Source organism: Maylandia zebra, linkage group LG13 (assembly GCF_041146795.1).
Source record: "Maylandia zebra isolate NMK-2024a linkage group LG13, Mzebra_GT3a, whole genome shotgun sequence".
NCBI lineage: Eukaryota > Metazoa > Chordata > Actinopteri > Cichliformes > Cichlidae > Maylandia > Maylandia zebra.
This window is the reverse complement of record NC_135179.1, coordinates 13,528,667-13,542,954: the sequence shown is the minus strand read 5'-3', so window position 1 is coordinate 13,542,954 and position 14,288 is coordinate 13,528,667. Positions and strand designations below refer to the sequence as shown.

Below are 14,288 nucleotides of genomic sequence, written 5' to 3'. Positions count from 1 at the left end.
TAAAGTGACCTCTGAGGGAGGACATGTGGCTCATCAGAACAGCGGGAAGAGGGTGCCTAAGGTTCTGATTAAAGATCCTGGTCTTCTCTGTCAACCTTCTTCAAACCTCCTTCTCATCAGGCTCAAGAGTCACTCCTGCAGTAGAGCACTAGAGTCAAGTTTTTCAGCCTACTGAAATCACCCATTTGCACACTTCTGTGCTGACATACACATGAATACAGTTTATACCTCCATTGTTTGTGGGACAGTGTTATTTTACTAATCCTTGTATTAGTTCAGTTGTGCATGAATCCATTGAGTGCTCCTCCTCGAATGATTGAAAGTGTGTATTTAATTGACTTAAAATACATATTTACTTTAATTGAAATTGACTTTATGTAAAAGCACTTTGGTGTGCTAGTCTTTTAGTTCACTGCTTTCGGGGCTGAGCCTCCTGACACTATGTATTTAAGCACATTTGAGTAACTTAGATTAAAAATAAATTCTTTATTCAGATCTTAGACTTTTATAATCTTTGTTTTTCCTATGAAATATTAAATAGTTTTAATTTTAATGAAGCCAAATAAGAGCCTTTTCTGAGAATTATTTACTTTCCTTCCACAATTTCTAAGAGAGACACTGTTTCACTTCAGCAGCTCATACGTTATAAGCCACAAATACAAAATCTCTGTGTTTGTCTTTAGATAAAGCTCAGGTGGAAAAGTACTCCCACACTCCACATGGCAGGGCTCCAAACTAGTGGGGTTTTGGCACATAACTGGTAATATGATGAAATCAAAGGGTGTTTTCTCTCTGGACTGTAAGCCTGGCCTTTTTTGACAGTTTGACTAATTCTAATCCAAGGTTTAGTCACCTATAAAGCTTATGTTATGTTAAAAGGAAGCCAGAAGCTCCCTTGCTGCCGGGACTTAACTTTATACAGTAGAATCCTGTCAGAAAAACTAGAAATAAATAAGATTGGTTATGTTTTAATGCATGAAAAACCTTCATTTGATTGAACTGACATTTTCAGATTTATTCTTTTTTCCTAATAACACTGCACACTGTTTGCAAATGCTTAGATGAAATAAATCTGCACCGCACATGTATTTTGTGTGCATTTTCACCTTTGTGTGGATTTTTCAACAGACTCAAATGAGAACAAATTAACTTAGTTGCTGAAATATAAGAGACATCAAGCTCTAATTGCATGTCCACGAGGTCATTTTTCATGCTGTGCTGACCTTATTGCCATCTGACATTCATTCTGTCTTAGATAAATACCCAAACAAACATTCTGTATAAAGGTTAAGTAAAGAAATTCAGGAATAACTTGATTTTTCCATGTAGTAAATGTTAATACCGCTATTATGTTAAATATGTCACTATCTCCTTTAGAGTTTATATATAGCCGATACAGAGGGAGGGATTTGTTTATAAGTAAACAGGTTTAAATAACTTATGAGTCATAATTTATTAATAAAAGGAGCCCAGTCACAGACAAACACATGCATACACATAAACATCCTGACCTCTGAAAGCGGTGACAGCCACCTCAGTGACAAAGAAAAAGCCAATCTATATTTATCACTCACTCACAAACACCCAGTGTGTGTGTTAGAGTGAGAAAGCAGACATGTGCATATTTTATGGTGCATACAGTAAGCTCCTGCTGTAGCGTTCGTAGCTCTGGCAATTTAGACAATGTTAAACATTTCTATCTTTTCATCTCTCACTTTATCCGTGTGGTAGGACAGCTTACTTGGCAGAAACAGTCAAGGGCAACACTGTATGAAAAACTATTCATAATGAACCAAATATGGCAGTATCAAAAGAAAGCCATCAGCCCAAAACACAAACTGTGACTGATAGATGTCGACACCACAAAGGACTTTCAGGTTTAGAACAGCAGGGAGGAACTGATAGCAGATGATACACACTTGATGTTGATTACATGTTTTCATTATCTGATGGCTTTAAATCAGGGACAGTCAGCCATGTGCTGTGGAGTGCCAGAGGTAAGCAGGTTTTCACTCCAGCTAAGCACAACATTGATTTGACTGATGAGTTACACTTCTCAAGCTTAAGGTGGGCTAATCAGTGAGACCTCCTGCAGAGCTGTTTGGATGCAATGGAGGTCTTTCTATCTCTGTGTGATAGCAGTGCAGAGTGTAGTAAAGCAACTGCTCCTAGTTTATGTTCATTTTAGCAATATTGTGAAGGATGAATTTGCACCTTGGGATGAATGGTGAATAACGTTAATTAGCTGGGGATACAAATAAAAAGAAAAACACATGCTGGGCCAATATCTGTGATGAGGAGGTATTGATTGCAGCGTAATCAGCGAATCTTCTTTTTAATGAAAAACTAAGATCTCCAAGCAGGTTTACCTTTAATGTCTCTGTATAATTAAATAAAGCAAATAAATTAGAATTTAAATTAAAGCAAGCATTTGACATTTTTAAAAATGTGTTTTTCTAGCAACTTAAATGGAAGGCTAAAACCAACAGCTGGATAGCTTAGTTTAGTGTGAGACCCACTAAGTAGAGACACATCTAGCCCATCCTTATCCATTGTTAAGCTCAACCAGCAGTGTATTTAAAACTCACACAGTACATTTACTATCATGTATTAGTCTGTTATGTCTTTGGACAAAATGTGCAAACAATGTATATGTGAATTTTTTATGATTTGAACAATAAAAAAAAAGATCTTGTTGTTTTTTTATTTGACGCTACTATTTGGCTGTTGTGTGACTGTCTCATATCGTCTACCCAAAGGAAAGAAAATTATATCTTGTTTCCTTCACAGAAATCTTAACAGTCATCTCAACAGTGTTGTGAAGCTTGCTATGATGCTCTTTGTTTAGAAACACAATCTCATTACTGCATTTCTTGGCAAAAACATGCTGCTACTAGTGTGTATGTTTTATGTGCATGAAAGCACATTAACATGTGCTGGTATCTGGTACTACTGGGAAAAAAACTGGAAAAAAGGAGCGCATCAAGATGTAAATAGTCTTTTTATCTGTGTTTTCTCCCAGTGGAGGCTCTTCATCTGGGAACTCTGATGGCTGCACATGGTTACTTCTTCCCCATCTCTGACCACGTCCTCACTCTCAAAGACGATGGCACTTTCTATAGGTTTCAGGTAAGAATGTTAATGTTTAATTCCTCATTATATTGAATGATTTTATTTTTATTATACATCTGTCCGACTCTGTCAGCATTGCTTAATCAAGGGAATATTTAATCCTATTTTTTAAATATTTAACATTTTAAGTTTGCTAGAGTCAAGGACTTTTAGAGTCAATAGATTATTCTGTTCTTTCTTTTCATCCACTTTTTGATTAGGGCCATCAAATACTGTGAACATAAGGTGTTGCAATTCATTAATTAATTAAAAATGAGGAAACTGGACAAAAGAAGTGGCAGGGTGGAAAATATTCACTGCAGATGAAAAGTATTTGAAAGTCATCATGTTCGTCTTTAAGAAATAGGGAAAAAAATCCAACAAAGGCTGGACACAGAACCTGGGAGATGCATGTGGCTGTCAAGAAGCAATTTTAAGGAAAGGAGACAGAGAAAAAGATGGATGCATGCCAAATTACACAAGAACTAAAAATCACTGGCAACATGTCTCATAGAGCAATGAATCCATATTTGCATTTCAGAGAGTGGTGTTGGAGATCTTGTCGAAATTGATGGAATTATGAACGCAGAAAAGTACTTTCAGATTTTATCGGTCTGGAAAGAAGCTTTGACTTTGACTATGTTATTTAGCATGACAGTGATCCTAACTACACAGTCCCAATAGAGTAAAAGAATATCTGGATAAAAAACACACACAATGGAACACTATCAGTCATGGATTGGCCTCTTCATAGCCCGGACCGCAAGATTAGTGAAGCAGTGTGGAATCATCTTCACAGAGAACATAACAAAAGGAAGCCAAGATCCAAAGAGCTTTGAATATCCTTCAAGAAGTCTGGAAACCTATTCCTGAAGACTACTCAAATAAATTACAAGAGTGCTTGCCTATAAGAGTTTAAGCTGTTTTAAAGGATAAATGCCACACCAAATACTGAATTTAAGCTCATTAGCACTGTACAAAAATATTTTTTCTTGCTATACTGTATTTCCATGTATGTTTTCTCATTTTGCTAAACCACTGCACTCGTTTTCCTAGAAGAATATAAAAAATGAGGGGTGGCTAAGAGCCTTGCACAGTGCTACACGCAGATCGTTTTAATAAAAAAGTCATGTTAAATGATAACATTTATGCAGGATGGCAGCAAAAGAACAAAAAAATGGACAAAATTGTTTCAAATGATATTTCAAATCATCTATTGGAGTTGAAATAAAATGTTCATTCCCATATGAAGTATGAAGTATACTTAGTTCAATTACATATGAAGTAAGTAAACCATGAGGTCCTGAACACAATTCATACTAGTTCATGAATGGGGAGGGGAGTGCTCCATTCATGAACTAGTACTCCAAACATCAATACACAGACTGACAGTTTTACTGATTTTCCACCAAGTGAGTTCCCCCAAGTGTGCTGCACAGCAACTAACAAGAGTAAATCAATGCCTAAGGTTTTTTGTGTTAGTACCCTTTACTTTGCCTTTTGTATGTAATCACTTTTCATCTGGTGCCAGTCCATACAATGCTGCCCAAGGAGGGCGAGCTCTCATGCTGGTCTGCTCTAAGCACTCTCTGAAAGAAGCTTATGTGCTTTAGACATTATGCCAAACCCATTATACAACAAAATATTTTATTGTGACAGATGCAGGGCTGGGACCACATGCCCACCCAAAGTAACATAGCAGTACACTTTGATTTCGAAACACCATGTGGTTAGTTGTACATTATCAAAGCTGCAAGGTCTTTTTTAAAAGTTTTGTTTCTTAATGACTCGTTTTTCCCTTCAGACTCCGTACTTTTGGCCATCAAACTGCTGGGAACCAGAAAACACAGACTATGGTGAGAGCCATTCTGTTGTAGTCATATTTGAACTTCCACTGTGTATGTGCATGTTTGTGTGTGTATAGAGAAGACTAATGAGACAGGCTGTTTGTATATTGCATAAACTGTAGCTGACATGTTATTAATGCTGATTTTTACAGAGGTTAAAAATATGAAACGCAAGTGTTGCAACAGTGTCTCCATGTTAGATGTGATAAAAAGGATCAGATTTAGTTTTTACACTAACGCTTGGCCAACAGTTAGAATCAGGTAATGCTTTCTATTTTACACATTTATTTTTTTCAGTGTTTTCCAACTAAAGTTAATTGTGTCTACCTCAGTCATACTCTGACTGAGGCAGTCTGATTACTGTGAAGGAAAACAGGAATGCCTTGATATGCATGCACCTGTTGTGTACAGTTGGCTGAGCATTTTAATGGTGATACAGGGATGAGCTTTTCATTGTTACAGCCAAGCAGAGTGGAGATAAAGCTTTCATAATGCCAAAAATGGGTTGCTGAATAGCTGCATCCTTGCAGGTCGTTCATTTGTTGTTTGAATTGTAGAAGGGGAAAGGGGCTAATGCTCACAGTGGGAATAATCCTGGGAGTGTTAGAGGAAGTCAGTGTCTCAGATGCAGCAACTGATTCACTTGAATGATGCCCCTTAATGAAAACACTCTAATGGCATAATGAAGCTTGCACATTATGGTCAGTTAACAAAGAGATGAAGGGATGATGATAGTACAGGAAGACATCAAAAGTCAGGCGTGCACACACCTTCAAACACACAAGCACCAGCAGTTGCAGGCACACACACACACACACACACACACACACACACACACACACACACACACACACACACACACACACACACACACACATCATAGTAAATGACCTTTGTGATTTGCAGTCCAGTCTAAATGTGCAGTTGAGAGGATTAACTGAATCAACGCAGGGCCACTTAAGGCTGTTAAAACGAAGCTGAGATCCTGTTCTCCCTTTATTACCATTCTCTTTGTCTCTCTCAGCTGTTTACCTCTGCAAAAGAACAATGCAAAATAAAGCACGTCTGGAGCTTGCAGACTATGAAGCGGTAAGTGAAGGAGGTCTTTTAGTGTCAGCACTCCTTTCTATCTGTGCTCTTCCTGTATTAGCACTGCTTTCTTACCTTTTGGTTCATACTGACAGTAACAACATTTGTTTTTCCATGTGTCATTGTATAATTTGCAGCTCTCTTTCAACAAAGCTATTAAATGAATCACTGGTTTAGTCATTATCTGCGTCTTTTTCTTTCATATCAGAGCAGGAGTCATTAAAGATTGTATCCAGTTGTGCACTGTACACAGCATGCGCGATAAACATAATCAGCCTGGATTCCTACAAAGCTTAGTTTTCCTGCTTCTTCTTTGTTTTACTTACAGGAGAGCTTAGCAAGGCTACAGAGAGCTTTCGCCAGGAAATGGGAGTTCATTTTTATGCAAGCAGAAGCACAAGCAAAGTAGGTTTCTATAAGAACCACACACGCATTGAGCCATTATAAGTGAGTTCTCTTACAGACTCGTTATGTCGTGATTAAACGTCCCTGTAATTACCAGTGCACAACTTCACAGATGGATTGCACATTAAACATGTGATGAAGTAAATGGCTCATAAATGTTTTAGATTAATCTACACACTCTGTCAGAACTGTTCCCTGAATTCTATCTTTTCCCTCCCAGAGTGGACAAGAAAAGAGACAAAATTGAGAGAAAAATTCTTGACAGTCAGGAAAGAGCATTCTGGGACGTGCACAGACCAGTGGTGAGTAAAATTATGATGGTATTGTCATAATCACCTCTGCTGTTACTAATAGCATTGTTTTGCTGACTTTACTAGCATCATCCTACTAGTTCTCGTAAAAGTGAATAATGCTGAAATAATTATTTCACAATGACCACAGTCTAAATGAACAATTACCCAGAATGGTACATTTAGTTTTTGTGAGTTATGTATTGTCTTTTTTATAGATATCACATAACACTGTGATTAATAAATTGTTTCATAAATGTTATGCAATTATAAGCTTTAAGCACTTAATAGATGACAGAATTTATATATGAGCTTTATATGGTTCCTGTAACATTTAAAGAGTGTAAATAGCTGAACGCTCTGCAAATACCCCGGCGTGTATTTGCCTTGGCCATACACATGAAATGCCACATCAATAACTGTCACAACACATCAGCTTCACCGCTGCTCTTTACCTTGTTCCTGCACACTTGCTTAGCATTAGCATTTAGTTTCCCCTTGAGGTTTAAGGGTCTCCTCTGCTGTATTCCTGAAAGCCACTGCTCCACGGTTAATTGGGAAATAACAAGTTCAATTTATGCGTCCTCAGAGCAACATAATCAATATTAATTCAAATTTCACAGTGACACCATCAAGCTCTGTTCTTCTGGAAGAAACCTAGATTAGACTACTTGCTCAATCAGCCAGTATTTGCACTCTAAGATTCTAATTTCCTGCTGGTTTCCATGTTTTCCTAGAATTGGCACATTCCATGTTTAATTAACCAGCATCTGACACATTGTCCTTGAGACTTCCAGCAAATCCAGCTCATTCTCACTTCCAACTTGTCACATACTGATGCTTGGTCAGGACCCGCAGGCATCACATTTTAACGCACATAGTATCCTTTAGCATCATTTTCAAAGTGCGGGGTACTTGGTGAGATTTTAAGTTGCCCCTGTCTGAGTTAGATGACATGAGACTGCAGGCAAATGTCCTCTGTTGGTGTTGTCTCTATTGTGGACTATGTAACCTTGGCAAAGAAACGAAGCTTGCTGCAGATGTGAAAGATTTGTAATGGGAACTGGGGAGAATTTGTTGGCTAAGCGTATTTGAAAAATGACACAGTACTGAGCAAAAGTTTTAGGTAGGTGAGAAAAAATGCTGTAAACAAAGAATGCTTTCAAAAATGGAAGTGTTAATCATTTATTTTAATCATCATGAACAAAAGAGAAAGGTAAATCAAATCAATATTTGGTGTAGCCACCCTTTGCCTTCAAAACAGTTCTTCACACAGTTTTCGAAAGAAAACAGAAGAAGAAAGCAGGTTGTTCCAAAACTTTCGGAGAACTAACCACAGATTTTCTGTGGATGTAGGCTTCCTCACATCCTTCTGTCTCTTCATGTAATCCCAGACACGCTTGATGAAGTTGAGATCAGGGCTCTGTGGGGGCCATACCATCACTTCCACCACTTCTTTTTCCTTTTGAAAATATTTGGCTGTAGTTTGGGGTCGTTGTCCTGCTGCAGGACACATTTGGGGCCAATAAACAATCATTTATATTTCTGTCTCTGTTTCACACCTGCCTAAAACTTTTGCACAGTACCGACACCTTTACTAATTGTGGCATCGAGCTAGAGTACACTGTGATATAGAGTACATAACTGTGTTCTAAGAGTCTAAGCTCAAGGAAGAGTATAATCAGCTAAAAATGTAATCACAAGCTGGATTTCTCATGATTTCCTGATTTTCATTTTTTTCACAGCCTGGATGTGTCAATACAACAGAAGTTGACATAAAGAAGTCCTCAAGAATGAAAAATCCCCACAAAACTAGAAAGGTACTTAAGAGCTTTCTACTCTTACCTGATTATAATGTTACTTATTTGTATGTATATATTACAAGTATGAATGCAAACAGTTTCATATTGCCATGCTTTGCTTGTTTGCAGCATTAAGGCTACTTATATTGATGCTTACGTTTTTATTTTATTAGTCTGTGTATGGGCTGCAGAATGATATCCGTACCCACAGCCCAACCCACACCCCAGCTCCAGAGGCCAAGCAGCCTACAGAAGAAGAACTGCAGGAACAGGTTAGACCTACAGGTGGCAGTAGAGGATTTGTGATTTTGTCAATGATAGTGCTTCAATTGGACTTGGTATTTTACTACAGCCATATTATTTCTGTATCCAGTTAATTGCACTGAGCACCTTTTAAATATAAAGCATAACTTGAAATGTCATATCAGTATGACTGAAAATGAATGAATGAATTCATGGAGACTGCTGTCTACTCATTGTTCCCCGCTGTGGTTTCAGATCACCTTTTGGCAATTGCAATTAGACAGGCATCGACTGAAAATGTCCAAAGTGGCAGAGAGGTGAGCGATGTTCTTTGTGTCTTTATTCAGTTTAGCCATCGATCTGTTTATTGAGCCTTTAAACAGCCTAACACAGCTGGGAATTAAGAACTAAGATGACCTTGAGCAGTGTTTAAGCCCAGACAATGCCTTCAGCTGTCATCAGCGTACAGAGATCCAGATACCTGATCCTGTACAAAGTGTCTGTTTGTCATTCCTTTCTAAAAAGAGAGATATGTTCAGGAAAGACTTCTAAATCCTTGTGTCCAAGTAGTGAGCCAATCCCTCTTGTCAAACTCTACATTTCATTTCATTTATAGTATTTGCTCCCAAGGGAATTTACCTTCTCTTTCTGTCAGGTAAAGCTAACAAATAAACCACCCATTCTTGTTTTAAAAAACAGTTTGTTGGGCTATACGGAGCAGTATCTTGAATACGACCCCTTCCTCACGCCACCAGACCCATCTAACCCTTGGATCTCAGATGACGCCACACTCTGGGAGCTTGAAGCCAGGTGGGTACAGAAAACCACAAATGCTAAACGTTATTCCCAAGTGTTTCTATAGCACATATTGATCTGTGAAAACGTGTTGTACTTTTTGTGTCCTCCTCCAGTAAGGAGCCAGGCCAGCAGAGGGTAAAGAGGTGGGCTTTTGGCATTGACGAGGTTCTCAAAGATCCTGTTGGGAGAGAGCAGTTCCTAAAGTTCCTGGAGTCTGAGTTCAGCTCAGAGAATCTCAGGTACATCATGAAAAAGTGGAATTTAATCAAAGTTTGTTATAATTTATAAAATGAACCGGTGCTTGATATTGAGTCTAAATCTCCAAAGCAACCAGAAACTACTTCTGTGAAAAGAAATGTTTTGACTCTGCAGTGTAGCCTAGTATAAAAATAATAATACCTCAAAAACACACTTTAGTAGGTATAACCTAATCGCTTAAGCGCTCATAAACTCAAACATGTGATGAGCCATTCACAAGACAACAACTTAAGGTATGTACACACTGCTGATTGGAATTCAGAAAAATATGTGATTTAAGTGCCTTTGAAGGTGGTGTGGTTGTTGGGACCAGACAGGCTGGTCTGAGTATTTCACAAACTGTTGATTTTCCTGCACAGCCATCTGTAGGGTTTACGAAGAGTGGCCTGAAAAAGAAAAAAAATCCAGTGAGCCAAAGGTTAAGATTTGTTTGTTGATGCCACAGGTCTGGGGAGAATGGCCACACTGATTCCACAGAAAAAGAAAGGAACAGTAACTCAAATACTCACTTGTTATAACCAAATTACGCAGCAAATGGGCAGCAACATCAGAGGACCACACCGGCTGCCCTTCCTGTCAGCTAAGAACAGGAAACTGAGATTACATATCAAACAGGCTGACCAAAATTGCACAGTAGAAGATTGGAAAAATATTCTCTGGTTTGATAAGAATAAGGTGTAAACAATATGAAAGTGTGAATTCATCCTGCCTTGTAGGATGAATTCACTGCACGCTGTATTGCGGGAGTATTTTCTTGGCACACTTTGGCCCCCTTAGTATCAATTGATCATTGTTTAAAACTACAGCTGACCTGACTGTCATGGCCATCCCTTTATGACCACAGCACACCCATCTTCTGATGGCTGCTGCCAGCAGGATAACGCACCATGTGACAAAACTAAAATGACCTCAAAGTGGTTTCTTGAACTCAGTCAGCCTCCTGAGTCACCAGGTCACAATTCAACAGAGCACCTTTGGGATGTGACTGAATGGGAGATTCACGTCATGAATGTGCAGCCGACAAATCTGTAGGAATGTTTTGATGCTATCATGTCAATATAGACCAAAATCTCTGAGATATGTTGTCAGCACTGTGTTGAATCTGTGCCACAAACTGTTAAGCCAGCTGTAAAGGTAAAACATGTAGGTTGGGCCTAGTCTGAACTCATGATCCCACTCCATACAATGGGAATATATGAATAAATTTGCTGCCATGAGTGACGGTTGAGAATGCTCTCCTTCTCTAGCTGCACATACATTAAAAGCAATATGAAACACAGGAATCACAAAGCACATGTCAATATGATTATCCTGAGATGAATCTTTCTTTGATGGTAGACATGATCAACAACGACTTGAGTGGCTTTTTACTAGGTGTACAAATGACTCATAATAATAGGTGCATTTTCATATCAGCAGCAACATGTTGTTACTGTGATTGCTATTACTGGAGTCAATACTTCTTCCCCTGTGTAAGGCATTTTGGAGAGTAATTATAAAATGTGTATAGTAATGGTAATGTTTTCAAAGCAGGGATAGCTGGTGGGTGCATCACTTAAAATATGCACACTGTCACAGTGGGCAGAATATCAGAGCCACGTACAAGCAGCTAAATGTAGTGTAATTGTGTGCAGAGTGGCTCCTTTGCTCCCTACATGCTTGATTTGTTGCTGCCCAAAGTTAATAATTAGGTCAGTTTAATTAAACTCTCAGTTTTTACTCTCCTGGAAATTAACACGTCCACCACTAGCAAGCACGCAAGCACTGTCATTCATAAATATTTTAACCTCTATCCACCTGGGGTTTTTAAATTAAAATAGTTTCCTGCTGATATAATTTCCACTTTTACAATCTGTCTCTGTTGAAGTCTCCCCGGAAAGTTCAGAAATCCATTATAGTCCAGTCACATTCCTTAACACGTGTTACATTTTCTTTCTTTTGTGTGATGACAGAATGATGGAGCAAATTCATTAATATAAAAGGTAAAAACTGGAAAAGGGGTGCCCTCAAAGGAATTACCAACTTATTATTGAAGATGATTTTTTTAAACTAATGCCTAGATACCAAAAGCTGCAGATGTCATGGTTTTAATCATCTGACAACCTAGTGCACATTACGCCAAATTAGGGTCTTGAGTTAAAATACCATTTGACTCCACATGAGCATTTGGTCAGCTGAATTGCATACTCATCTGCTTCTATTGCAAACAATGACTTTCTGAGACGGTCCAATGACACATTTTTAAATTACCCCAAGGATGATTTCTTGCCCTGTATTCCTTAATTCATAACTCAGTAATACTTTAAAAAAAAGCAAACAAATAAGTAAAAAATTGTCACTGCATATCTGACGAAATACACACTGATACAAACCGATCTATCACAAGCTAATATCTGCCAATAGTCCAATAAAACAAAATTAGTTGACCAGGCTCAGTTGTCCGCGGTCACAACGGACAGCATGCAAAATTAGTCCATTGTGGAATTGATGTGGACTGCGAGTAATTATCCCTTCATTGGTTTGAAGTAGTTGTGACTTTGGTTTGCAGATTCTGGCTAGCAGTCCAGGAACTAAAGAAGCGTCCAATTAGAGAAGTTCCAACCAGAGTCCAGGAGATCTGGCAAGAGTTTTTGGCCCCAGGGGCACCCAGTGCCATCAATGTGGATTCAAAGAGCTACGACAAAACCACCCAGAATGTCAAAGATCCTGGACGCTACGCCTTCGAGGATGCACAGGTGAATGGTTGCCCAAAAGGAAATGATGAAGAGATGTTAAATAATAGCCACGGCTGTTTAGTTTGTGTTGCACAATGTAGAGAGGAATAGGAACATTCAGCCTGTCACTGGGACTTGGACAGTGATCAAACTAGTGCTGAGTGTACCTGACAGACCAATGAGAAATTTACTCTTAGCAGTTTACAAACCACAGTCTTGGGGATCAGTGAAAGATTTTTTTTGATTTGGTTTTAGTACAAGTGTTATTTGTGTCTGACTTCATACTCGTGCTTTTGTTCATCATTCTCACATTATGTGTTTCTTCACCAGGAACACATCTACAAGTTGATGAAGAGTGATTCTTACAGCCGTTTCATCCGTTCCAGTGCCTACCAGGAATTACTACAGGCCAAGAAGAAGGTAACAAAATCAAATAAACCATAAAGCTTGGCTAAAAACATTTGATAAATTAGTTAGTGAGAAAATAAGATGAGAGAAGTACATGTAGATGACATTACGTGACACTCTATTTGGATTTGAACTGACTCTGCTGACTTGCTGATGCTGAAATAAGCCCTTCTAGCAACCAAAGTCACACCTTTTCAAAGTCTGTTAAATTACATTTTGCATAAAAACAAGTCTGCAACTTGCTTTTACACTTACCTGTAGTATCATACAGTGTATTCTGCTACAGGAGTAATGTTGATATTTATTTGTTCACTAAGGGACAAAAATCAAGAAATTGACAATTATATTGTTATTGACTTATCACAGTAAAGTTAACTCAGCAGCAGACAGATTTGGAACAATACAGGAATCACAGTGGATTTGGATTTCCCATGCCTTATTGCTTTAGCAGCCTGGTGCATTTCAGACTCCAAGTAGCTTCTTGAAATTACATATTTGTTTTTAGACAAAATGATGTTAAATTCAGTTGTTAAGTCTATGTCTCCCAAACCAAAGTGCAAACCAGTTCAAACCAAAAAAAGTTGCAAATAAAATCGGACCGCTGCAAACAATAACAGGCAAAGCGGATTTGTACAATATATTAATGGAGTCTCTTTCAGGTGTATTTGATGGAGGAGCTGATCAGGACTCTTGTCAGGCTTGTAGAAACTCTTATGAATACAGAAAAATGGGATGTCATACCATGCAGAATATTTCAGCATTACACAAGCGCATCCACGTGGTTAAAAACCTACCCTGTCTCACACCTCCTACTCTTTATCAGCCCATCTATCTGGCAAATAAAATTTCAGTATTGTATTAATGTTTTTTTTTTTTTAAAAGAAAAAACTGTTAAACCTACATCAATTTTGGGGCGTATGTTGTGTTAGTTCTTCTTTTTGATTGACTATGATGTGAAAGTAGTATGTTTTACATGATGGCAGAATATTCTTTTTTATGCCAGCTAAAATTAAACGAAGCCTGCATATTTTGTTGATCTAGCGATTCTTACATATGTGTAATTTGTTTAGTGACCTATGAATCCACAAACTAAAGTCACCTCAAATATGTGTTTTTTTTTTGTCTCAACAGAAAAGTAAGAACTTATTCTGAAGGGTCTTACTCCCAGGTAATGTCCAATGATACCATATCATCTTCATGTACTACATTTGGTTGTTGTTATTTAATTCTTGTCAGCATGTTGTGATTGCTACTCTACTTAAATGTTGTGCTAAATTCTACCATTGAATGTAATACAAAATGTGCAATTCCTGCACTAAGTGT

General features: G+C 38.1%; 1 protein-coding gene across 2 annotated transcripts in view; it reads left to right on the top strand.

The window, feature by feature from the left end:
- The window catches only part of rgs7a (regulator of G protein signaling 7a), a 54,738-nt gene that overhangs the window by 39,494 nt on the left and 956 nt on the right, over nucleotides 1–14,288 (top strand). For both annotated transcript variants that reach the window (XM_004551478.3, XM_012919205.3), the window contains exons 5-17: nucleotides 3,023–3,129; nucleotides 4,916–4,967; nucleotides 5,983–6,047; nucleotides 6,376–6,452; nucleotides 6,673–6,754; nucleotides 8,488–8,562; nucleotides 8,718–8,816; nucleotides 9,043–9,104; nucleotides 9,487–9,597; nucleotides 9,699–9,824; nucleotides 12,392–12,578; nucleotides 12,888–12,977; nucleotides 14,097–14,133. In XM_004551478.3, coding sequence (XP_004551535.1) covers nucleotides 3,023–3,129; nucleotides 4,916–4,967; nucleotides 5,983–6,047; nucleotides 6,376–6,452; nucleotides 6,673–6,754; nucleotides 8,488–8,562; nucleotides 8,718–8,816; nucleotides 9,043–9,104; nucleotides 9,487–9,597; nucleotides 9,699–9,824; nucleotides 12,392–12,578; nucleotides 12,888–12,977; nucleotides 14,097–14,117 — 1,154 coding nt within the window. In that variant the 3' untranslated portion in view covers nucleotides 14,118–14,133. The remainder of the gene's footprint in view (nucleotides 1–3,022; nucleotides 3,130–4,915; nucleotides 4,968–5,982; nucleotides 6,048–6,375; nucleotides 6,453–6,672; nucleotides 6,755–8,487; nucleotides 8,563–8,717; nucleotides 8,817–9,042; nucleotides 9,105–9,486; nucleotides 9,598–9,698; nucleotides 9,825–12,391; nucleotides 12,579–12,887; nucleotides 12,978–14,096; nucleotides 14,134–14,288) is intronic.